Source organism: Mesoplodon bidens (assembly GCF_964165515.1).
Source record: "Mesoplodon bidens genome assembly, chromosome: 9".
NCBI lineage: Eukaryota > Metazoa > Chordata > Mammalia > Artiodactyla > Ziphiidae > Mesoplodon > Mesoplodon bidens.
In genome coordinates, this window is record NC_138166.1 from 41,682,485 (window position 1) to 41,710,317 (window position 27,833).

Here is a 27,833-nt window from a genome sequence, read left to right on the forward strand (position 1 = left end):
ACAAGAAAAACTAAACAAACTCAAGACCAATATTCCTAATGAATATAGAAGGAAAAACCTAAACCAAATTTGAAAATCAAATTTAGTAACATACATAAAGGATTATATACCATGACTAAGTGCAGTTTATCCCAGGAATGCAAGGTTGAGTTAACATCTGAAAATCAAATCAATTAATAGAATGTATTGATCAATTAAAGGATATCAGACAGTTAAAGGATGCACAAAAATCATTTGACAAAATCCAACACCCATTTTTGATAAAAACTTTCAACAATCTAAAAATTTAATGGAACTTTCTCAATCTAGGAATGGAAAATGGCATCTATGAAAATCTATAGCTGACATCATAGTTAATGGAGAAAGACTGAATATTTTCTCACTCAGATTAGGTACCAAGCCAGGATATGAGCTCTCTCCACTTCTGTTTAACCTTGTGCTGGAAGCTTTAGCTGGTGTAACAGACAAAATAACAATTACAATAACGGTAATTGTAATAATAATAAAAATGAAGGCTTTCAGATTGAAAAATGAGGAGTAGAGATGTCTATCTTCTGATGGCAGATTTATATGTTGAAAAATCTCAAGTTTGGAAAATATCTATTAGAGTAATAGGTGAGTTAAGCAAGATTGCAGGATATAGAATCAATATGTAAAAATCAAGTTGATTTCTGTATTTTAGCAATAAACAATTCAAAGTGAAATTCAGTAAATTCTATTCATAAGAATGTCAGAAACAATGAAACAGGTATAATTTAACAAAATAAGTGCATTCCGCACTGAAAAGTATAAAATAGTCATGAGAATAATTTATGAAGATCTAAATAAATGGAGAGACATTCCTGTTTATGAATGGGAAAACTCAATATTGTTAAGATGGCTGATCACCTCAAATTGATCTGTGGATTCATTGCAACCTCTATCTAAATTGTAGTAGGAACTTTGTAGAAATTGAGAAGCTGATCATAAAATAGATATGGAAATGCAAAGGACCTTGAATAGCAAAAACTTTTTTGAGAAAGGAAAAAGTTGAAGGTCTTACATTATTGAATTTCAAAACTTAGTATAAGCTAAAGAAATCAAGATTGTGTGGTATGAGCATAAAGACAGGAATACAGGCATACCTCATTTTAGTGCTCTGTGGTTCATTGTGCTTTGCAGATACTACATTTTTTACAAATTACCATTCTCCGTGGAGCAAGTCTTAATCAGTGACATTTTTCCAGTAGCATTTGCTCACTTTGCATGTCTGTGTCACTTTTTCTTTTTTCTTTTTTTTTTTTTTTTGCGATATGCGGGCCTCTCACTGTTGTGGCCTCTCCCGTTGCGAAGCATAGGCTCCGGACGTGCAGGCTCAGCGGCCATGGCTCACAGGCCCAGCCGCTCCGTGGCATGTGGAATCCTCCCGGACCGAAGCACGAACCCGTGTCCCCTGCATCGGCAGGCAGACTCTCAACCACTGTGCCACCAGGGAAGCCCTCTGTGTCACATTTTGATAGCTTTTGTAATACTTCAGACTTTTTCACTGTTATATTTGTTATGGTGACCTGTGATCAGTGATCTTAGATGTTACTATGATAAAAAGATCACAACTTGCTGAAGACTTAGATGATAGTTGGCATTTTTTAGCAATAAAGTATTTTTATTTAAGGTATGTTCACTTTTTTAAAGACATAATGCTATTTCACATTTAATATACTACAGTATAGGGTAAGATGACTCTTATGCACTGGGAAAGCAAAAAAATTCCTGTGACTCCCTTTATTGTGATTTTTGCTTTATTATGATGGTCTGAAACTGTACCTGCAATATCTCTGAGATATGCCTTGGAGTGGAACAAAAGTAAACCATTCCCTTAATGGTCAGTTGGTTTTTTATTAGAAAGTGCTGAGACTCTTCTATGAGAAAAATAACACTCTTTTAAATGGTGCTTGGACAGTTGAGTATCCTTGTGCCAAATAATGAGTTTAGAACTTTACTTCATACCATGCGTAAAAATTAACTCAGATGGATCAGAGACTTAAACCTATGTGACCACCTCTCCTACTGGTGGTGTGCAAAGAGCCACCATGGAACTCAATGATGCTGGTGTCCTTCTCACCAGTACATTTCTGAAGGCCTTGGTGATTGGTGTGATCTCTGTGTGTCCCTTTGGAGGAGCATAATCCTATCTTGGTCTTCCTTTTCTTTACATAATGTATCTACTCCAGCATGTCCCTTCCCCATCAGTGTTTCTCCAGGCTTCTAGGAACCACCAGTTTGCACCATCCCTTTCAGTCCTTGGCATTGTGTTAAATTCTATACCCATGGAGTATTTCTCCAAGTTAATAAACTCTCTATCCCTGTGTGTTCTGGCCCCTAATCAAACACTCTCAAAATCAAGCCTCCTGAATAGTCTTCTGGCTCCTACCAGTAGTTAGCTGCTAGCTAATTCTGGCAGCTCCTTTGCTGTGTAGTCCTTTTACTCTTAACAGACCAAACGTGACTAGACTGACTTAACGCTGCAACTTAATCCTAGCTAGCAGCCTGAAAACTAGGAAAGGCGATATGCCAGTACTTAACAGGGAGAGGTGGGCTGCCTTCGAAGGCTTTGAGAGTTCAGAGGAGTCCGGGGAACCAAAGACATGTGCACATTGACCCAGAGAAACTTGTCCATGTATCAGGTTCCAGGTTTTCCTAAGCAGACCCTGATCTTTTCATAACAAACTTGCCTCAGTTGATCATTCAGTTATCTTTGCAGTTGTCAACTCTTAAATATTAAGTTTTAATTTGATCTTCAGCTTTTTTTTTTCTTTTTTTTTCTTACTCTGCCACTGCAGGAGACAAGGGTCTCTTTTTAAGGGGTCCTTTCCTTCATATTTAGTTTTCAATTGCTTGTTAAAGGTCGGTACCTTTTCATTATCCATCTGTAGGACCAACACAACTAGTGATAGCTTGTCAGTTCTATTGCCTTTGTATACATTATTCCTCTGCACTTTCAAATACCTGAATCATTGCATTGGCCTGCGTGTTCTGTATGGAAGCATTCTCCCTGGTGAAATGTTTTAACGATTGGGGTATTGCATTGTGTCAGGGACTATTGATGCCTCACATACCACTGAGGATGGGATCCTTATTGTAAGGCTTACAGTAAGTGATCCATTCCCCAAACCTAGAAGGATCTGAACCAAGATACTGTACTTTTTTACCTGACACTCAAAACAAGGAATCTGATTATTCATAGCAGATCGTTATCGTTTCCCAACAGGTTTAGTTTTGAGTAAAATGGAGAAACCATGGGGTTTATTTTCTTTCTGTAAAACTATTTGAAATCTAGAATCTCCCCTCCCCTCACCTCATATACCTACAAACCAGCAAACTAATCAACTAACCAACCAACAAAGTAGTTATAAAGAAAAAGGAATTGGAAAGAAAATAAATGGTGAATATTAAAGTCAGAATTGGGAAAGTAAAATTTGTGGCTACTTATTACAAAGATAAAAAGGGAAATGTTTCATCTTTTAATAATCTCGTGGGTGTGGCAAGAGGGGGGGAATAGAAAGAAGCCCCAAATTAATATTTTCTACCCCAAATGTTGGTCAAGTATGACACCTAGAGGCCATACAAACAGAATTCCTTTGGGTGATTTTTTTTTTTTATAAGGCAAGATGCATTTAGGTAGAGAAATTTATTTAAAGTTGTTATTTCAAAGTGGATATTCTTAGATACTTCCCTATGTAGCTGTGAACAACTTTGTATATATTCCTTCATTTACTCAGTTTTTCCTCATAAAAACTGATGATATTAAAAGTTTCCCTCTCTGTCAAGTAAATGAATTTTTGATGATTGACTTTAAATGCTGGTACTAATCCCTACAAGTCATTGTATGTCTTTTGGGTCTTCAAGTGTGGTTATATGCTTATGTTCTAATAAAAGAGATAACACATGTGTAGATCTGTACACACCCACTCTCTCTGGAGTTTGGAAACGAGAGCAAAAATAATAAAGACAGAAAAAAGGACAACACATGAGAAGTGATAGGTTCAGAATTGTCTTATTTCTAAATATTAAAAAACATACATGCTTTGCAATTTTCATCCATTGGTTTGGAAACGTTTATATATCCCTGGCTCATTAATACTTGAACAGTTATTTATGAAAAATGATGAATGATTTACTTCATGGCAGGCTGTACAGATGGTCAATTTAATCTGCATCTTTGAGACTTCTCATGACTAAATTTTGACATCATGTCGTTAAACATTTGTGTATTATTTATGTCATATGCTAGAAAACAAAGATTGCTATGTCTTGCTATCTCTTGTAATCTATCAGTTTTATTGATAGGATTTATGTGACTGGACAGTATAGCTTTCACAAAGGAACATGTATCTGAAAATACATATCATTTCTGTGTCCTCAGAGACCCATACATTTTTCTCCTCAAGTGCAATAATGACATTGTTATAGAACAGATGTGTGGCATTGGCAGAGACAAATGTTTATATGACTTAGTTTCTGTAACCTTGTCCAGGGGCATCTTTATTACTAATTGTACATGTGTATGTATCTAGAGTGATTTTTTTATTAACTCTTTTAAAATTTTTAAAAAACTTTTTAATTGAAATATAGTTGATTTACACTGTTTTGGGTGTACAGCAAAGTGAATCAGTCATACACATACGTGTATATCTATTTTTCAAATTCTTTTCCAATATAGATTATTACAAGATATTGAATATAGTTCCCATTACTGTATAGTCAGCCCTTGTTTATCTATTATATATAAAGTATTATGTATCTGTTAATCCCAAATTCCTAATTTATCCCTCTCCACCTTTCCCCTTTGGTAACCATAAGTTTGTTTTCTGTGTCTGTGAGTCTATTTCTGTTTTATAAATAAGTTCATTTGTATCATTTTTTTAGATTCCACATATAAGTGGTATCATATTTGTCTTTGTCTGACTTCGCTTAGTATGATAATCTCTAGGTCCATCCATGTTGCTGCAAATGGCATTATTTCATTTGATTTTATGGCTGAGTAATATTATTTGGAGTGATCTTTAAGCATTGTATAAATTGAAAGTAAAAGAAGGAAACCAATTGTTGGCTAGTTTCAAACACTACAGCAGAACACTAACCCTAGTTGTGAAATGGTCCCTGGTTCTTTTATATAATGCTTAAAGTTCTAGCTATGATGTTTAAACTCTTGACCAGTTGAGTAATTATTATACAACTATGGATAAATATAAAAATCAGAATCTTAAATTTTCTTTTGATATTAAGCTATTAAAAATAACAATCTGATGGCTTTTCAAAGGGCAAAGTAATTATCCTGCACATCAAATTGTACTAGCTTGACTCCTTAGATTCTCTGTCTTCTGTTATTTAATGAGTTTCTACTTGGTGGATTAATCTGGGACTTCCCAAGAATGCTTAGAATGGGCTGATTAACAGAGTACTTCATTTTAAATGTTCTCTGTGCCCGGATTAGATGGTTTTAGGGTTTAGCACCCTAACAGTAGCTGAGAAATAAAAACAAACAGGATAAGAAAACACTGCCATTGTAGAGTGGTATTACAGCGTGTTCCCTAAGAAGACAGACCCAAGGAAGCCATACAATTCCTGTTTTCTATTTTCTTCTTTGGTGTAACTGTTGAAACAAGTGCTCCTTCAGGGAGCCACACATAAGTTGGAATCAGGCTTTTTTGTATCCCTTATCAACCTATAATCTTTTGATTGTTGCCTATTTTTCGCCAGTGAAGAAACAGTAATCCACGCTAGTTTTTCTCTCCTAATCACAGACTCACAGAGCTAGGGCTCTCTGAGCTGTTAATTCCCTCTTAGAGGCCTAACAGAGTGGAAAGTAAATAAGGACCAAATTTGCAACCTTCAACATTGCTAATTTCCTCTGATGTCAGAATCCTTAAATAGGCAGGACCTGGGAATTATTTGATCAAAACCTGCTTTTAATCTAATGCATGCAGCAGGGCTGTGTCTGGAATGATCTGCAAAACGACAGGCGTCCCAAGAGAGCTTTATGGAAGGTTTCCTCTTTCAGAAACAGTAGCTTCCTCATTTTAAACTCTTGGGTTGGCTGTGCTGATGGAGCAAATTCATAAAGAGTAGTTTTCCTGATTTTTAAATGTTATTTGGCCAGATATTCCTGACCGGATGTGAATAGTTTTCTTTGGCTTTCTTTTTGCCCAGTTTTTAATTGGCTAAATGCCTTGATATTATTTTAGTTTTACTAGGAAATGAATTAGTAAAGGGTTAGTATTGGGGAGAAGAGAGAAAGAGAAAGGGCAAAGCATTGTCTGACTTCACACACATTCCTTTATTACTACTGGTTTAAGAAAGTGAAAACACAAAGAACAAAAGGCCCAAGCACATTAGATTATATAGATTATAAAGGCATTTTTCTACAGTATCTGTTAAGAGACATTAGTGTCAAGGATTTTTAAGTAAAGAATTTACTAATTTGGAGATACACAAATAAAGGAAACTCACTTTGTTCTTTAATTTTACTCAGAACTGTGTGGATCCTTAAAGGTAGCATATTTTTGACAGAGCGTAGATAAAGGGATAGCACTTTTATTAACTTCATAGGTGAAATATAATTTCATGATTAGTTTTTATAAAATGTTATCCATCTAATTAGATATCACTGTGGATACTTATTAATACTAATTCAGTTTTAAAGGCTGTTAAAAGACTATGTACTTTGATTTGTAACCGTAGATCAATACTGTTCATATTTTAATTGGGAATAGATTCCTTTAAGTTAAAAAGAAAAGATTTAAAAAAGAGTTTAAGTGCCTTTCAACAGCAAGTAAACATCTCTGCTGTTTTCCTATGTTTTTCACATCTGATCATAAATACTGCTCCCCACATAAAGTAATTCAGAAGCCACGGCTTAAAAATAAATGATAAACACTGATGCTTTGCGTAAATAAATATATACTAAGAAAAACATGCCACTAGATCTAGCATTTGACTCCTTGGGTGACGATGAATTTCAGAGCCTGTTATTTGTCATGCGGAAGCCTGTCGAGTGATGATTCTTTTTAGTGGTGTATCCGTCCAAACATATTTCACCGCGCCATGTGCACTGGAGTTCTCTGGCGGGTGCGCTGGCTGTGGGTGCCCCCGCTCCCGTTCGCTCGCCTCCTTTCTTGCCCTGGCTCTCTCGCCTCCCCCTGCCTGCGGCTCCCTCGGTGCTCCTGTCGGCTCACGCCCCCCTCCTCTCTCTCCAGCTGGCAGCGGCGGGGGCTGCGCTGCCTCCCGGACCTCGGGACCTGCTCCGTCAGCTGGGGCCCCCTGCGGACGGCTGCCTCCCTCGCCTGTAGGACCTGCCACTCTGCGCGGAATGGCAGTGGCAGCAGCATCCCCGCCAGTGGCGGTGGCGGCGGCAGCCACGGCCACCGCAGAAGCTATTGTTCCCTGGTGTTAAACGCGCTTTCCCTCCTTTTCATCTGACAAGAACAATAGCGGGGAGAGCTTTGCGTTCTGTACTTGGGAAGACATTCCGAGGGCGAAGGAACATTCCCTGCCATCCGCGTCCCGGACCTGGACCCTGGAGCGGCTGCCGGCGGCATGGGGCTGCAAGCGAGGCGCACGGCGTCCCGGAGCCCCGACGCTGCCGGCCCGCGCCCGGCCGTCCTGCCGCTGCTGCTGTCGCTGCTGCCGCTGCTGCCGCTGCTGCTGTGCCCGGGCGTCTGCGGGGCTGCGGCGCCGGGCGCGGCGGAGGCACCCACCCTCTATCTGTGGAAGACCGGTAAGTGGGACGTAGTTCCCCCTGCTTCCCATCTGGGTCCACGTTACGAAACTGCTGGGCTTCAGGAGGGACCCCTGTGCTTCTGATGACCCGGGGGTACTGGGACCGTAAGGTAAAAAAGTACGATTCTTAGGAAGCAAATTAGGTCATGGCCGATGCTGTTAGAAAGAAAAACCTAACAACTAAAAAGCATTAGTGACTCACTGGACTATTTCTCTCACAGCTCCGTAGTTAATGAGGGCAACCAACGTTGCGCTTTCGTAATTACGTGCAATATTTTTAACCTCTGCGTTCTCATTCTACTAAGACTTTCTTAAATTTATTTGTAGCAAAGAGCAAGAAAACATTTTAACTCCGGTCTTTATTCTGTGTTTAGGCAAACAGTTCACTCTGTGCCATGATATATATGGATATAGAGTTACATTTAAGGTACAGCTTATGTGGGACACGTGGAAACAAGCCAAGTGAGGGCAGTTCTGACAGTTGAAGGCAAATGGGGCTGCAGTGAGCTGACTGAGACCTTGTGAAGCTCGGTTCTTAATGAGCGAATTGAGGGATTTTTAAAGTGTGCAATTGTTAGGATGTTTAGGTTTTAACTTCTCCTGCCTTGAAAAAGTTTTTGCTTTGTTTTCAACCAGCCAAGAAAAGCAGCAACCAATTGTCCCTCAGAATCTCCCAGCAAAGTGCTGACTAGAGGTCCCGGTGTGAGGCAGTGACAGGCAGGAAAACAATACCAAATGAGGAATTACCACTCCCTCTCCTGAGGCTCCTTTCTCCTCTAAAGGACACTGAGAATTCTTCAGGAATGAATTAAGAGTTTCTTGGCAGTTAGTAGACAGGAGGGAAAGTATATATCGGTCATGGGATCACAAACAAGTTACAGTGAGTGTGTCTCTTTCCTGGCTTCAGCTGTCTGTAGCCCCCCATGCAGAGACAGATCAGTCTCCTCTACAATTACACTGATACCCTGAATTTTTAAAGAAGTTGCATCTATCTAACAACTTAGTGAGGAGATTGAATAGAAACTTATTTAAAGCCAGAGTACAGAATTTGCCTCAGAATCTTGCATGAGATAACACACAAACACACGTTTAGAAAAGCCATTTGGATGTTAGTGTTAGCCATTCTTGTTACCACTTGCAGTTTAAAGATCAGTTGATTAGTGGATGCAGATGAAATCAAATTGATTTTTTCAATTTAAAATAAAGAAGATCTCTAATTTAGCTGAAGCCATGGTTTTAATATTCAGAAGTTCAGTCATAACAAACACTGGTCAAACTATAATTTACCATTAAATGGTGTTATTTGGATGCTCGGTAAGAGCTTCTCAAGTAAGTAAGTGTTGGACAAAACAGTACTTGCCCTGTTGAAATTTGTACTATTAACGTAACAAGAGTCAAGCAGTAATTCAGATCAAAGAAGAGGCTAGGCAGCATTCACTGTGCAGCGTCTGAGGTGCCAATACATGTCAATATAAATGTCATGGCGGGAACTTAAGCCAATAAACAGTTTAAGATAGTGGAAAGCTCTCAGGAGCAAGAATATGGAGACCTTGGTTCCAGTGCCAGTTCCACCTCGTGCTAGCTATAGGAACGTTGGCATGTCACTCAACTTTTGACCCCCAGTTTATTTAGCTGCCTGTAAATGGGACCTTCTTCTGACTATTCATAGTATTATGAAGATCAAATGAGTGAGTGATGAGAAAGTAATCTGTAAACTTCAAAGTCATGTGCAGGTACAAATATAAAGTAGTATGATGAGAATAATGTCATCTCCTTTATGGTGAGCCTTGGTTTGGTGAAAAAAATGGTGAATTAGACAGGAGAGCAAAATAATGACCTCTTTATATTTTTCCAGAGGGAAAGGAGACTTCACCATATCTATAAAGGAACTGAGAATAGTTACTGGAGGAAATAGGGAATATTTAAAGGACAGGAATACACTGTAAATGAAGATATAGAGATGACAGAGTCATAAGTGTTCCTCATTTGATGAAAATAAAGAGGCAGGAAGGGATTTGAGAGAGAACATGAGGTGAAACAGTCCAAGATTCTAGTGGGATAAGCTTGGTCTTGGTAGAACAGATTATTTAGAATCACATTATTGGTGAGATCATTGAATTAAAGTGATGTAGTGAAAGGTACACTGGATGAGGAGCTAAGAGAGGAACTGTAACACTGTGTTTGTCACTAACGAGCTTTAGAATGTTAGCTAGGTCATTTAACGACTTTAGTTCTTGGTTTCCTATTTTGTGATATTCATTGATTAGAAAAGATGATATTTAAAGGCCTTTTCAGCCCTAAAGTATGTGCACATATGCACATACATACACCATAAACATACATGTATGCATCCATACACATACATAGTATATTAACGTATATATATATATATGTACATAATATATATGAACGTTTAATGTGTAAGGTATATTGTATGAATGTTTTATTAAGTCAGTCACAACAAAGAGTTGTTAAGGACTCACTGTGTGACTTATTTGAAGTCATTGTGGTAGAGACTGGCAGGGTACTGTTGTCCCTGCCCCCAAGAAAGTTACAGTTGAACAATACACAACAATTACAACATGGCATACCATACTCATGAACAAAACAGTGTGAGAGCAGAGAAGTTGTGTAGCTGATAGAGAGAGAAAATAAAAATGCAAGGCATGACAATATTCCTAGGTCTTAGAAGTACTGCAGCTCAAGTCCAGAATATGTGGTGGGGATGAATGGATTTGGTGCTAATGAGTTGAGTTGGGCCAGATTGTAAGAAAACCTTCAAACTATGGTAAAGATGTTAGAGTGTAACCTATAAGCAGGTGGAAGCCATTATAACCTTAGAGCAGAGGATTGACATATTCTTCACCCAGAAGGGAGAAAGGTAAATTAAGAGGCTGGGAGGTCAGTGAGGAGAGGGACTGAGAGACAAAGGGGAACAAACCACTTATAGTGAAGGGTGAGTAGAGGAGGGCTGGGGGCACATGGCAGAAGTGTTAGCTCAGGTTTGGAGTGCAGGGGACACAGTGTCTGCCAAGGAGAGGTGGAACTAATGCTATCTGCATCATGTCTGCACACAGTTACTTGATTGAGACAGGATATGAAAGAAGGAAGAACAGTTTTCTTGTGGTTGGGGAAGAAAGAATATCAGTTTAATTCTCAGTATCAGATATACTGAACTTGAGGTAGCAGTAATTCAGTCAGCTAATAGAGGAATTAGTGAATGGGTGGACAGTTTAGGAGAAAGTGTTAGGCTGAAGGTAGAGGCTTGGAACTCAACGCGTATATAATATTTCAAGGCATGGTAGTGAGAGGGATCATTAAAACAACAAAAATATTGAAAAGAGGGGCCAGAATACTTCATAGAGAATATTTTGATTTAAGAGTCACGATGGGAGAGAAACTAGTGAAAGAGGCTGAGAAAGTATGGTCAGAACAGGTCCAGAGAAAATGCCAGTAGTGCTAAATGAAGAAGATATCTTATGAAGGGGATGGGGACAAAAAGTATAAAACATTTCCAAGAGTCTGGAAAGGGGTTATGAAATATTTCAGAAAAGATCAAATAAGAGGAGGAACTGGTAAGATAATTAACACTGTTTGGGGAAAAGACATTTTCAGTAGAGTGACAGAGCTAGAAACTTAGTTGAATAATAAACCAGATAGTGGAGAAGTTATAGTATTGATAAAGTGAATAAGCAAGTGGTATTTAAGTCTCTCTACTACACTGTTGTTTTTCAACAGAGAAAAAACCAAAATATAAGATATTAAAATATAAAAGTTAATGTTTCAACGGTTTTGTGCCACAGTCATTTGAAAGGTAACTTTGTTTGAATACTTGAAAAACATATTTCATACATGCAGAGTTAAAGCACTTATATTATTGGAAGATGAATAATTACTGTTACTGGTGAGTGTTAGACAGTTATTCACTTTTTAATATTCTTGAATATGGAATTGTTTCAATAATAATTATGGCTAATTATATTCACCTAGCAATTCCAAATGAAGTGCATTGAACAAAATGTGATTGAAACATGAGTCAGACAGAAGATAGTAAATACAACCAACTTTTATCAACTTATGCCATAGAGATATATTTTCAAAAGATCTTAATGAAGTAGTTGAATTTATTCTTATGATAATGAAATTACAATAAAATCCAAGAAAGATACACAGTAGCCATTTTTTCAGCATCAGGTGATGAGGGTATTTACAGTTGAGTTTTGTCTTAAGGAAATTACTTCTCACATTAAACACTTTTGACCAGGGTTCATGCATTGCAAGACAGTGCTATTAATGACAGTCACTGTGTCCTTTACATAGTTAATTGCACATAAAATAATACTTTGTTTCCTCAGTTTAAACTAAAAACAAGTGTTTTCTTTTTCTTTCATGTACTTATACTAATATAAAATATTCTGCAATGTACATGGAAAAATATCCATCCTAATCCTGCCATTCATTCAATAACAAAGGAGAGAGGGGTGTTGTACCAGGTAGTAGTAACATAAGGGTGGCATTATCCTTAAAAAAGTGTTGTGCATTTCAGTTGTGCTTACAATTTGTCTTAATTTGGAATGTGACACAGTTTGCTCATTAAATGAAGAATAGAGATAGAGCAGAGATAGGGATGGACAGAGCGTGGGCGTCAATGTCAATTAATCTGGAACAACATGGATTGAAATATTTTATCCATGGGACCTATGAAATTATTTCATCTCCCTGAATCTTTTTATTTCATCTCCAGTATGGATAAATATTATGTATTCTATAGGGGTTTTCTAAGGATTAAATATGGTAACATATGTATATATTAGTAGAGTGCTTGATACATATTAGGACTTCAATAAATGGTAGGTTATATTATTGCTATTTTTCTCTTATGTAATAGAATGGTTACTTAATTTTATGCCCTGGAACAAGGCTAGTAACTTTAGCTTTCTCTAAAGCATCTTTTCTTGTAAATGCACTAGAAATTACAAATTGATCTAGTTACAGGGCTAGATATTCCCACAAGTTATAAGGGAGGCAGCATTGTGGAATGGAAAGAACATGGACTTGGGGATCGCTATTTAAATCTTGCCTCTACCTGACTGGTCAAGTTACTTAAACTCTCTGATTTTGTTTTCTCACCTTAGAATGGTGACAGAAGTTCTGAAGTGAGAGGGTATTTGTGAAGTTTTAACAGGTAGTAAATAGAAAGGGTCTAGCACAGTACCCTAAATATAGTAAACATTAAAAAGAATTAGTTCTCTTCCCATTGTTTACTTTTTCGTCTCCTAAAAATGACATATCTTGAAGGAATTTTAATGATCCAACACATGTATCTGTTTTCTCCAACTAAGGGACACCAGGACAAACAAATAAAACAAGTCTAGAAAGAGATGTTATTTTACTGTAGGCTTGTCTTTTCTTATTAGTTTGGCTCTTATATGTAGACAGCATGGATCAAAGACCATCAAAATATTTTGAGCACAAATTCAGGGTGAATTATATAAATAGATATTTTTGTACTTCATTTTGTTTTGTGTCTCGGGATTTCTCAGGAATCTGCGATTTCACATAGTTGCAGTTAACATTGTCACCAGTGCCTTCCAAATTAAATATTTTCACAGTAGAATTGTTTGTGGTTTATGATTTGTTTAACATGTTAGGTGATTATTTAAATAAATAAATAAATAGACAAACAAACTACATTTTATGTCTTGTTTTCCTATCCTTCTTTCTTAGCATACAAAGCTCAGTTAGTACTCAGAATTTATTAAGAGCTTATTGGTTATTTGGTCCAAAAAGTCAAATGCTCAGGTGGTTTTATGAAGCTTTAATAGCTCAATGGACTGTGGTAACACAGATCACTCCTTATGCAAATTATAGGTAGCTGCCTGGTTTGCAAAATAATGAAGGCCCCAGTCAGGACTGGCATTAAGAGTGCTGTAGAGCAACACATACCCAGGTCTTTTCCTACCTTTTCTTGTTATATAAAGAACTGGTGGTGGGATGAGATGCTGACGTTCTGATTAGGTTATTGGAGAAGTGTGATATGCTTTGGATCCTTTTAGGAGGAAATGAAGCCTCTTAGCCTCTGATTTAAGTTCGAATGGTGACACTGGACAGTGGATCTCTCTGGGAAGGGGAGAGTGGAAGGCTCTAGGCTTCCTAATATGAAGGCACATTAGAGTGACCCTTAATGACAGAAGCACTGGGGAAGTGACATCCAGGAAAATATATCTTTCCTATCACAAGAACATCATAGAGTGTGAATTAGAGGTTCCAGTGAGTCATAAGGTAGAGATTTTTTCTGATTTCCTTCATCAGAACTTTACACTTGACACTTCAGAATGCATTAAAGTGATGAAAAAAATACAGGCATTTGCATTTAATCCCCAAGTACTGAAGCAGCAAGAAAAGTACTTCTATTTGGAGGAAGAGATACAACAATTAAAAACAACCCAATAAGGAAAGAGTGGGGGGAAACCTGGTAGTACTTAAAGCAGTTGATGCCAAAAGTAATCTGTTGCTTCCAGTATGTCATTGGACCTAACCAAAAGGATGTCCTCTCATCTTCCAGAAGAACTAGTGAGCTAATTGGTGTTTTGCATAATTTACCATGTGAAATCATAATATTTGGGATATCATTTTTACTGATTCTGTATTATTGTATCAAAGTTATACTATGAGAAAAGAAATGAAATAGGGGCAGATGGGGAAAAATCACAAATACACTCCTTTATAAGGATAATAATTTTCAAATGGCATATGTAATAAAGTTCAGTGGGGCTCTTGTTCCAGGAGCCATCAGAGGGACATGGTCCACATAGAGTGACATCAGTAAATTCAGGAGAAGCTATGCATGACTGCTAAAACTCGAAAAGAAAGTAAGACAAGAAAGTAAGACATTATAAGAGAGAGCAACAAAACAAGGAGAGAAAAAAACAGGCAAATCATCTGCATTCCTTTAAAAATTATTTTTGATAGGCTTTATTTTTGAACAATTTTAGGTTTATAAAAAATTAAGCAAAAAGTACAGAGTTCCCATGTACCGCCTCATTCTCTCCCCAATTATCCCTATTATTAACCGTCTTACATTAGTGTGGTATGTTTATTACAACTGATGAGCCAATATTGAAAATTTATTATTAATTAAAGTCCGTAGTTTATATTAAGGTTCAGTTTATATTAGGGTTCACTCTAATGTACATTGGGTGGTTTTGGACAAATACATAGTGACATATATCCACCAATACATGTGTCAACCATTACAGTACCATACAAAGTAGTTTCACTGCCCTAAAAATCCTCTGTGCTTCATCTGTTCATCCTTACATCTCTCCCTTTCTCCCCCCAAATCTCTGGTAACCACTAATCTTTTTATTGTCTCCATACTTATGCTTTTTCGAGAATGTCATACAGTTAGAATCATACAGTATGTAGCCTTTTCACACTGGCTTCATTCTCACTCAGTAATGTGCATTTAAGTTCCTCCATGTATTTTCATGGCTTGATAGCTCATTTATTTTTATCACTGAATAATATTCCATTGTATGAATGTAGCACAGTTTATCCATTTACCTATTGAAGTACGTCTTGGTTGCTTCCAAGTTTTGGCAATTGTGAATAAAGCTGCTATAAACATTCATGTGCAGGTTTTTGTGTGGACCTATGTTTTCAGCTCTTTTGGGTAAATGCCAAGGAGTGTGATTACTGGATCATATGGGAAGAGTATGTTTAGTTTGTAAGGAACTGCCAAACCGTCTTCCAAACTGTACCATTTTGCATTCCTGCCAGCAATGAGTAAAAATTCCTATAGCTCTACATCCTTGCTAGTGTTGTCGTGTTTTGAATTTTAGCTGTTTTAATAGGCATGCAGTTTTATTTTGTTTTAATTTGCTATTCCCTAGTGATATACGATATTGAGCATCATCTTTTCATCTGCTTATTTGTGATCTGTATGCCTTCTCTGGTAAGGGATCTGCATCCTTTTCATCATGTAAATAAGAGTAGTAAGAGCCAGTAGAACTCCTTTGTGACAGAGTTCAAAGTCTCAATTCAGCCTGTGCTGCACGTGCTCCACCTCTTGTTGTTCTGATGATGTGACCCACACTAAGCACAATTGTTTATATAAAGAGAAAACACACGTGGGAATTAAGTAAAGAATAAATGGAGATGGGTGTATGCTTGGTCTAGTTTGTCCTACCTTGAGGGAAAAACCTTGGGAGAGAGTTTGGAAGTGATGAACAATACCTTGAAAGAGAAGAAAATGGCCTGATATATTAAAGGTTAAATTGGACCTGAAAGTTTGTGAGATTTTCAAGTACACTGTGAATGTGCTGTATCTCTAGCTGACCCTGGTCTGGTTAATAAATCACGTACATAGCTACATATTCACTTTTCCTTGTTCTTGCATGGAGGAAGCCATGGGCTGGCAGAAAGTCAAGGTGCAATATCCTTCTGAACTTCTGGGAAACAGTGGAGGTCCACTGTCCTGAACCTCTGGTAAATTGACCTGGGAACCAAGTTGTCAAGGCAGCCTGCTATTCAGATTGCTCCCACAGAACTTCCTATGAACACAAAGTGCTGAGTACCCCCAAAATGGGGGTAGTAAGACAATGACTTAGAAGTGGATAGTTTGTGTGCATGGGGGTAGAAATATAGCACACGATGTTGCTCTATTGAGAGAGCTTGATAGAAAATTAGTTTTCCCTAGCAAATGTATCAGGCACAGGCATGGATTATGTGGTTGCAGTAATTTAACTTATGGTATATGGCCAATGCAAGGCTTTCTAATTGTGTCACACAGTCTGGATAAAAAGTTATCCCTTGGATTATTATAGCAGTAATAGAAAATATCCTGAGTATTGTAGATGGATATGTTTGCAAGTATGTTCTATAATGTGCCTGCTAGAGAATGGCATCAGAGCACAAATAGTGCCTCTTTGGGTTCCATATTTAAAGATTATTTTTGGTTTTCTCTACCAGAATCAGAGAGTGCAACTGTAAATGTCAGTGGGACCCACTGTATTCAGGTACTTCCCCTTCACAGTGAGAGTGCTTGCAGAGAATTGAACCTATAGCTTGAAATGAAAGAGACACTGATTGCTCAGGAGTTAAATAAATATATATTTGTGTGCATTTGCATGTGTATGTAATAAATAAAAGGCGATGTTCAAGAAGAGACTTTTGAGCCAAACATGAATCTTGACCTAATTTTATAATTTTTTAAGAATGTGATCTCTAATCTCTCTGTGTCTCATGTTCCTTAGACATATCATAGGTATGACGTTAGTATCTCTCTCTTCAGGTTATTTTTTTATTTTTTTTATTTTTCCTGCCATACGCGGGCCTCTCACTGTTGTGGCCTCTCCCGTTGCGGAGCACAGGCTCCGGACGCACAGGCTCAGCGGCCATGGCTCACGGGCCCAGCTGCTCCGCGGCATGTGGGATCCTCCCGGACCAGGTCACGAACCCGTGTCCCCTGCATGTGCAGGCGGATTCTCAACCACTGCGTCACCAGGGAAGCCCTCTTCAGGTTATTTTAAAGATCACTTGAGAGAAACCTGTAAAGTACTTAGATGATGCCTGGCACACATCAGTGCTCGTAAATGTTCTCTCTTACTTGGTGTGATCCTGGTGTGAGCTGTGAATGCCTTCTTTCTGGGATGGAGTTTGTTTCCTGGATCTGTCTGGATCCTTTCCTTCATTTTGATTCTTCTTTCTTCTTGGATCTACATTTACATCTCAAGCTTCTCTGCAACTGACGTTGCTCTGCTTTCTACCTGCTGTCAGAGCCACCAGCATAGTTGCAAAGCCCTTAGCTTTGCTGTTTGCAGAGTTGTTCAAAGTAGTTTTAAAACAGACATTCTGCTTAGTGTTTCATTTTTACTTGTGATGGTGCATATCTTTGCCATGCAAGGAATGCTGGAGGTGTGACTCTTTAAGTGGGACGATGTGTTCCAAAATTCCTTTGTGTGGAAACACCTAAGAATGTTCTTGGCAAGGTTTTCCTGGTCTGTGATGCTGAGTGAAAGGGTGTAGGGAATGTACAGTGAATGCTGAGGCTTCCTCTCTCTAAGTCCTCCTCCCCTATAGTATGTTTTCTATTTCTCTCTCTCCCTCCCTCCCTCTGTATGTAAATGAACGTGCCCATGTCATGTATATGCTCTGTATGTGTATATGCACGTCTCATATATATAAATATCCTACTTACACACCTCAGTATATGTGGTTCAGAGTCCTTTGAAGGAAATTAAAATGTTTCTCAACTTGGAGGAGAGATGATTATTCAACATTTTTGTGCCCATTACAACTCATTTATCTGTATATTCTCTAAAATTTTCTAGCATTTATAAAATTATGGTAGAATTACAATAACAATATAAGACACCATTACAAGCATACATATATATGCATACATACCTAGATACATAAATGCATACAACATACATGCACACGCAAATAGCACAGTTATTTATGGTTAAATGACTACGCAGAACTTCACAATTTATCTGGTATTGTGGAAATTTTTATACCTCCTCACATGTGTTTTATACCTGGTATTTATAGAGGTGAGTTTTAAAAATGTGTGCAATTGCTAATACTTTTCACTAAAATATTAATTATACAAAATTTATGTTAATATTTTATTTTAGAAAATTTTATGCCAATACAACATTCATCAAGAGCCTAGTCATATAAAAGATCTTATTATACAAGTCCTTGCATTATCTCCCACTAACTTATAGCTTTTATTTTAAGATCCTTTTTATGTCTAACCGTCTTTCTCTGTTTGCTCCTCTGGTGCCTGAACAGTCTTCAAACTGCAGTCCCTGCACAAATTTCCAAGAAGTACTTCTCTTCTAATAGCACTGCCTGCCAGCATGTCCAAGAACATCATTTATATAAAATATTAACTTGTAAATAGTTGACATTGTGATATCATTAAGGCAGTACAGATAACAGACCCAGGTGGAATGATCTGGATTAACTATTGCTGTATTCTGTATGTGTGTGTATATAATATATACATTATACTAATGTATTTTTTTCTATGGGAAATATAGTTTACTCAGAGCCACTATATCACACAACTTCAGGGACTCCAGTCACAGTAAAAAAAAAAAAAAAAGGGTACCTTTCTCTTCATCAGTTTGTATTGATCAGTTTCAATTAAGTAAAACTGGCAAGTGCTTAATGCCTGTTTTATGCCAAGCTAGGTGCTGGGGGGCAAACATAACCAGCACATGGACCCATCCCTTCTGAAGTCCCCTATCATGGGTAAATAAGTAATTATTGGTTAGTGAACTTATTACAAAAACAGAAGCCTATGTAGATAGATGTAGAATGAGAAGCAGGTGATTATCTTGCAGAAGGAGACAGGGAAGGGAAGATTTCATAATACACAAGTTTGAAAAATAAGCTGTTTACAAAAGGGACAGAGGCTCTAGAGAGACAGAATTCCAGGCAAAGAGGAACAGTTGTGAAGAAATTAAATGACATGCGTGTCCAGGGGCAGCAAGAAGTTCTGAGGCATGAGGACCAGGCAGGGAGTGAGTTGGGTGCGTCTGGAGAAGGGCGTGTGTGGACTAGAGTGAGCAGGCCATCCTGTGGAGCTTAGCCTTTTTTAGCTATTGTTTGACTTATGGAATCTAGGAGTCTAACTCTATTTGGATGGATAAAATATTACTAAGAATAAAAGAATATATTTGTAAATATTAAGCCATATGTGAATTTATGAATTTTAGCAGATTGTTGATTGTATAAGTAAACGGTTAAGTAAACTGTTCTCCTTGCAAACTTTCTATGAGCAATGTTGTCTTTAAGTAATGCTGATTAAACACAGTTACTTCAAGAGTGGAGACCCTTTCAGGTTTATATATAAGGGTGATTTAATATTTTTTCCTCTACACTTTTTTTTCTTTTCTTTTTTTTTTTTTTTGCAGTACGCGGACCTCTCACTGTTGTGGCCTCTCCCATTGCAGAGCACAGGCTCCGGACACGCAGGCTCAGCGGCCATGGCTCACGGGCCCAGCTGCTCTGTGGCACGTGGGATCTTCCTGGACTGGGGCACGAACCCGCGTCCCCTGCATTGGCAGGCGGACTCTCAACCACTGCGCCACCAGGGAAGCCCCCATCTACACTTTTGATTAGACCAATGTTGAAATGACTAAACCTGAAATCTATGTACTATTTCTCTGGTGGGGTCAGTGACAGAGAATATAAATGAGTGAAGTGGACCAGCCATAGGGTAAAGGCTGGTTGAACTCACTCTTCTCTATGCGGACTTGGTTAATTAAAGGAGCTATGCCACTGCTCACCCTGCTGAGGGTCTGTTATTTGCCATAATTTAGAGATGGGGTTCCATTAAAAAAAAACTCTCAGGGCTTCCCTGGTGGCACAGTGGTTGAGAATCTGCCTGCTAATGCAGCGGACACGGGTTCGAGCCCTACTCTGGGAGGATCCCACATGCCACAGAGCACCTAGGCCCATGAGCCACAACTACTGAGCCTGCGCGTCTGGAGCCTGTGCTCCACGACAAGAGAGGCCGCGATAGTGAGAGGCCCGCACACCGCAATGAAGAGTGGCCCCCGCTTGCCACAACTAGAGAAAGCCCTCGCACAGAAACGAAGACCCAACACAGCAAAAATAAATAAATAAATAAACTCCTACCCCCAACGTCTTAAAAAAAAAAAGCCTCTCATAAGGGACAACATTGTCTGCCAAATACAGTGTCTAGTGAGCCAGAGTTGGATTATGGGGTAGTAGTTCACAACCTTTGCTTGACCATCATATCAGGTCTTTAAAAGTCTGAAGCTTAAATATAGGATGGAAAAGATAATTTAAAAATACTTTTTTGAGTTTGAGAGAATGACTTGCATGAGAATATATGAAACTCCAAAATCAAAGTAGCTGAACAGTCCCACTTCCAGCCAACATCAGTATTTCCCTCCACATTAGATGCTGTGCTTCATTTGTTCTCATTAGTTAACAGGCCCTGTGGAATGAGAGGAGCTAGTTGGAGCAAGGCATCTGCTGCCTTGAGCTGGTGTGTATAATCACAGAAATGCAGTGAAGATCATAGGGTTGAATCACTCTATAAAACAGCTTCTTCAGTTCGCAGTGGTGACTACACACCACTAATGGGAGAGTCATCAGACTGGACTTGGATTTATGGAATCACATAATTCATAAGGACAGCTTTGAGTGCTGCTAAGATACATTTCTCACCCTGTCTCTTACTGCAAGTTTTAATATAACTTCTTCAGTTCCCTTGGCTTGTTTTATATGAGAACTGGCTTTGAACTGCTTCAGCTGTGAAAATTCCACAGGAAGAGAATAAATATTGTAGAGCAGACAAGGTGGTTTTTGAACCGTGGTTGATCAAGCGCTGCAGCAACATGGGCATCATGATGTCCCAAATCATGATGAAAGTTTTCAGAGCTTTCAAGATCATTCTTCTCAAAGTAATTTTCTCTTTTGATAGAATCATCCACAAGCTAAATCAATTTGATTATTTAATGAAAGATATGAAAAATAGAGGAAAGAGTGATTCTCATTATATTATTATATAATGTGTCATTATATATAATGTCATTATTATATAATGTGTCATTATAGGCAAGATGAATCACCTTTACTGGCCATATGCTGAGTAGTAGAATTGCTGTCACAGCCATTTTTAACAGCTTTATTGGACATAATTCAGATACCATGCAATTCGCCCTTTTAATGTGTACAATACAGTATATTCACAGAGTTGTGTATCCATCACTACAATCAGTTTAGAACATTTTCATTACTCCAAAAAGAAACCCTGTACCCCTTAGCCATTGCTCTCAAACTCCATGCTTTTCTGTCAGGCCCAGCCCTAGGCAAGTACTAGTCTACTTTACATCTCTATAGATTTGCCTATTCTGGACACTTCATATAAATAGAATCATGCCTTATGTGGTCTTCTGAGACTGGGTTCTTTTACTTAGCATATTTTCATGGTTCATTCATATTATAGCATGTAGCAGTACTTCATTTTTTTATGCTGAATAATATTCCACTTGTATGGATATACCACATTTTTTAAATCCATTCATCAGTTGATATTTGGGTTGTGTCCACTTTTGGGCTATAATGCTATGAACATTCATGTACAGGTTTTGGTGTGGACATGTATTTCCATTTCTCTTGAATATATACTTAGGAGTTGAATAGCTGGGTCTTATGAGAACTATGTTTAATCATCTGAGGAACTGCCAGACTGTTTGAGCCATATTTTTTTGAACTCAGCACAGCACAATATATATTGTATTTTCCAGGAACTTCAGTTATGATATAATTATCATTTGAGAAAATACATTAAAATTCCAATAAAAATATCTTGTGTAATTAGAAGGTAAGTAGTTGTGAAATATAGGAAAGTGCTGTAGGGAACCTATTTCATAAGAATAAAAGCACATTTAGGAGGAAAATCTTGAATACACTTGATAGGATGCCTAGAAGAAGCTTCTTTTGGGTTTTTAATCTGATCATATAGTGAAGATTCAGTAAAGAAAAAAAGTAGTTGGGATGGGAGAGGTGTGATGACTTAAAGAATAAGTGGATTACTTAATCACATGTATTTAAAATGCACAGAAAAACCTATGTGATACTAATGAAAAATTTAAATGTTAATGCATTTTAGAAGTTGCCCATTTGGTTTCTACAACTTAGTGTGTGTAATAACAATACCTGCTTGTATTTTCATGGTACTCTACAGTTCTCTAAGCACTCATACTCACGTGTTCTTTTACTGATTTCTCAGTTTCTTCATTAATGTAGGGGAAGAAGTAATGCCCTTCTCTTTTATTGAAAGAGTAAACCAAGGTACCTGAGGTCAAGTAATTTGACCCAAGCCACACTCTTAGTATAACACTAGCAGCCAGGACAAATATCTTATTGTCTTTTATGCTATGACATACACACAAATAAAAATTTTATACAAAACACTTTAAAATATATGCCTAATATTTTAATTGAAGAGGTGATAGGGAAAATTTTCTTGGGTTTTGTGAAGAGTAAGCTTCAAATATTTAAATTAGCATTATGTGGTATAATTACTAGGCAATAACAAATTTAGTTTTAACACTTTAAAACAAGCATAGGGAGATACAGTAAATGATTACAGATTTGTATTTTAGTAACTATTTTGACTATTTGGTATCTTGATTGAGCATTTGACAATGTCCTTGAGATTTCAACATTTACTCTCATAGTTTTCATTTTTTGTGATATAAAATAATGACGTTTTTTTCTAAACAATTCACTGCCCTGTAATCAAATATAAGCATATTCTCATATTGTTCCTTGATGCAGTGAATCTTAACATTGAAAAGTACGAACTACTGCTTCAAGTCATAACTCAATATTTAATTTCAGTATATTGATGTTGCCGTTTTTTATTCCTTTTTTTTTTTTTAGAGTGTTATATGGATTTAGACTGTGGATTTTGTTGACAGCGTCACACAGGAGTTTATCCTGAACACCATACAATGAAACATCCCAAATCTTCTTTACATCTCCCCAAATACCCCACAGAACTCTCTGTCACACACACACACACACACACACACACACACACACGCACGCGCGCGCACTTATACATATTCTTCTTTCCCTCTCCTAAGTAGTCTCAAGTTCCTTTCACTCTCTCTTTAAAGTTTTCTTTACTCCTAGGCTCTTCCTATCCCTTCTCTCCCATTACTTTCCACCCATTCTGTGGTTCCTTGTAGCTTAAGGAAACCAAGCGTATAGATACATTAGTGATTTGGTTTATATTATGTACACTATCAATATAATGACCTATTATAAAAGTATCACAGTTTGTATTTTTTCTTTAAGGAGTAAAGATTTGCCTTTAAATTTAACTTCACTTTTGTTGGCCTTAGTTTGATACAATAGAAAATAAAGTATTACACTGAAAAAAATTGGTCTGACCATCTGTGTTGTGCTTTGGTACAATATTGCACTCCACCTTTAATTTCAGGGAATCATTTTCCAAGTATATTAACTGATGTAATTTCTTGAATAGGGATATTATTGACAATAGAAATGCTGACTTGCAGTGTGCTGTACAGGGAGACTTGCATTCCAGCTGTAGTTTTCCTTTTCTTTTCTTCCCAGAAAAAGACGAAGTGAAAACCTGCCAGCATCATTATATTTGTCTCTAGGCAGCTAAACTATGATATATTCAGTGTGGACTACTGTATGGGATACAGCTGTGAGATGAGCTATAATTTATTATTGAAAGTAAAAGAACTAGTGTAAATTTATTCAAATGAAATTCTTTGCAAACATTACAGTAAATAGGCTTTGGAACATTCTCATTCTGTCTCTTGTACTTTAAAAATGACTTTTCTGAAGACACTATATATCTTGGGACATGTGATGAAAGAGATAAAAATTAGGGATTTTTATCCCTAAAGTGTTCATGGATTTTATGTGGTAGGTTTCTCCTATCACCAGTGCCATAGGATTTTTAATTTGAATTCAGATCTAGGCTTACCTCTTCCTAAATATTGGACCAATATCAAAAATCGCTTTTGACAAAGTGGATGATTAGTTCCTGAATGTGTCATGAGCACATTGTAGAAGCATTTAACTCCTTAAGTATAAAGTATACAACCAGATAGCAATTTTACTTGAAGGAAAATGTGGACTATTCTTCCTATTTTGAAGGTCTTTACTAACTTCTGTACAGTACATGTCCTTATTTTAAGTTGTTTTATGTGTGTGTGTGTGTGTGTGTGTGTGTGTATTTGACAATTCTCCTGGTTAATGTGCACAGGAAATTTGGTGTCTTAAAGTCTGCTTAATGGACAGAAGAGACATTACACACAAATCACCAAGTTTTAAAATATTGTAATCCAATAAGATGTACTTAACAGTAACATCATAGTGCATATAATTTAATCTGTAGTTTATAGTGATGCATAAATGTCTTCAGAAGGCTGAAGTGTGCCAGAGTCTTCATTGTGAACAAAAATGTATTGCTGAATAGAATTATGAAGAAGTTTTGCAAGAAATTTTTCATTGGTAGGATGCTGAATTAAGCCATATTTAAAGAGTCTTTTAGTCTTTCTCATTTAATTGTTTACATTTTTTTTTTTTTTTTTTTTGCGGTACATGGGCCTCTCACCGTTGTGGCCTCTCCCGTTGTGGAGCACAGGCTCCAGACGCGCAGGCTCAGCGGCCATGGCTCACGGGCCCAGCTGCTCCGTGGCATGTGGGATCTTCCCGGACCGGGGCACGAGCCCATGTCCCCTGCATCGGCAGGCGGACTCTCAACCACTGCGCCACCAGGGAAGCCCCTAATTGTGTACTTTTAAGACATTTAAAAGTGGCAGTATTTTTCTAGATGATTGTCTGCGTTCAAAAATTTACAGAAACCTATATCATCCTACTCACATCCACACCTTTGAGAGTTGAAATTAAACCATTCTAGGGCTGTGCTAATATCTTCAATGACTGTGCCTACATGTACATGTGTATAATATTTCTTTTATTATGTGTTGCGTCATATTAATGCATCCAGAATGGGCAGATAAATTTAAGCGGTAGACAAAGTGTTGTTATTTCATCTTCCAAGCAAAGCTATTCTCCTCCCTTCCCTGTTTTAATCTATTACAAACATGTTAGTGATATCAGCATTAGGTGTGGTCCCCTTTGAGCCCCATTATTTACTGCACGAACATTTTCAACTCTGGTCTAGATCCTCTTCTAGCAATGGGGAAATATAGACACATAGGACTGATCCCTTGGTCATTGATGAGCTCATATCTTTTAAAGAGATGCAGAAACGCAACAACCATAAATCAGCGTAACTGGGGCTATCGAGGAGGCATGTTTGAAGTGCTCTAAGGACACTGAAGAGGGAGTGATCAATTCATCTGGGCTGGAGAAGGGCGAGGACCAGGAGGGAAAGGCCTGATGGAGGATTTACAGTTAAGCTGGGCTTGAAAGGATGAGTAAATATCTGAGAGTTGAGAGGTGAAGTGATGGGATAGCATGAATGGTAAAGTCACAAAAGTGTAAAGTAACCATTTAAATGGATTTTATATTGTGAATAACTCTTTCCCTGCCTGTGAAAACTACAATAACTCCCTGTTGGTATCCTCAGTAACCTCAGTGATTCCTGTCAGTTCTGTTTCTTCCTTCATCAACCTGCCAGCTTTATGCAACAGCTGCAGTTTCTACCTGGTTTCTGATTCCTTGTTTGGTCTCTTATAATGTCTACTTGAATTCCAAATTCTGACCTTAATCCTAACCAGTTACTTTTCCATGGTCTTCGGTTTCATAGTTTAAACGAATGGTCAGTTTAGTTCACCTTCCTTGTCCAGCCCACTGTTCTGCAAACCCTAACTTCGACATGAACCCAGAAATATCAAATAACTGTAATTGGTTATAAGATCCAACTCCCAGCCATATTTACCTTGAACCATGTGTTGCACCATTATGCTTTGGTACGTATGAACGTTCTTTTGGGCTTTAGTGGGAAAACCAGTGAAAATTTGTGTCAGGAAGTAAGTTGTATCTCCATTAGACCCAGGAATTAATTAAGCAAGTGAGCAAGTTCCAGATTTACATAAAGTAAGTCATTTGTGTTTAAAGAATGTCTTAGCTCTGTCTGACTTGATGATATATTATTGGTGCTTACTCTGATATTCAGTGTGGTTAACTCTTAGAGCTCCCTTTCATGTAAAATGTAATTTGATACATTTGTAAGGCTGTGATGATAAGGCTGTGAAAATCCTCCTACAGTAAGTGAGCTGTGATTTTTCTTTACCCTCATAGGCAACCACACAGAAAGGGAAGGATAGTTGTGTATAGTAAAATGTAATATCTTATTTGAAGTTCTTGGTATATAAGCAACAGATAGCTATAACTCTACAAGTAGAAGATTATGCCTTCCAAAAATTGCTCTCCTGTGAAGACTCAGCTCAGACACCATTTCCTTGTGAAGTCTTTTGTGATCCTTCTTCCTGATTTGTGGTAGCACTTTAACAGACGATACTTGATTTCCTTTTCTTTAAACCCTGTGTATGTATTACGGTATGTGCCTCCACTGAAGTACCTGTAACTTTCTTTTTGATACTTTATAAGTCTCTTACTGTTGAAATGTGAACATCTTTAGTCAGGGGTTATCTTAATCATTGTTACTTTGTTACTATCACATACTAGATGTCAGTATATGGTTAATGAATGAATAAATTACTGCACCTTTTATTTTAGATCACATAATTTTTATATTACTTTTGTTTTACTTCATAACATTCATGGACAATTGTCTTATTTTATTAAATAACCTTAGAAAAATTGATACCTTTTAATGGAGTATATTTTCTATTATATAATACTGGTCATTTAGGTTGTTTCCTTTTATTATGGAAAAGATGCTGTGAATTGTATTTTTGTAAATACATCTCTTTTGAACATCTCTGAGTATTTCTTTATTATGTAGTCCTAGAAAGAAAGTTATTCAGTTAAAAGGATGAACTCTTTTAAGATTCTTGGTACAGACTGTCAAATTATTATAACTGCTAGTAGGGAGTGGATGGTGCCTATGTCACATGACTAAAACTGGGCCTAAAAGTTTACGAACTTTTGCCAATATGACAAATCTCAAGTCATCTATCTCAGTATTATCATTATTTTTTAATTGATAACTTTTAAATATGTTAAAATATATTTTTCCATTTTGATGTATAATTATTTTGGTTGGTTTTGTTTGTTTATTTTGGTTTCTTTCTGAACTATCCTGAAGAGGTTGGAGCTGGGCCCGGAGGTGTTCCAGCCTGGCATAATCAGAACCTCTCACAAGACGGAAGGAGGGTACTGGGGAGCTGTGTATGGATAGGCAGGTAGATAGGTGAGGGGCAGTGAGAGGCCCTCTGAGGTACTTAGGATAGAAGAGCAATGAGGCATTTAGAAGATGGGTATGGGGGTGGGTATCAATATTGTTCTGACAGTGTATTGTTTATTGGTTATCATTCACTTTGGTATTAATTTAGAATTATTAATCCTAGTTGAGATCTGGAAAATAGGCTTAAAATGTT

General features: G+C 37.5%; 1 protein-coding gene across 1 annotated transcript in view; it reads left to right on the forward strand.

The window, feature by feature from the left end:
- Window positions 1-7,096: 7,096 nt before the first annotated feature.
- The window catches only part of THSD7A (thrombospondin type 1 domain containing 7A), a 451,454-nt gene continuing 430,717 nt past the window's right edge, over window positions 7,097-27,833 (forward strand). Inside the window, exon 1 of the mRNA XM_081244020.1 lies at window positions 7,097-7,756. Within this exon, the coding sequence (XP_081100146.1) occupies window positions 7,576-7,756 (181 nt within the window). The 5' untranslated portion in view covers window positions 7,097-7,575. The remainder of the gene's footprint in view (window positions 7,757-27,833) is intronic.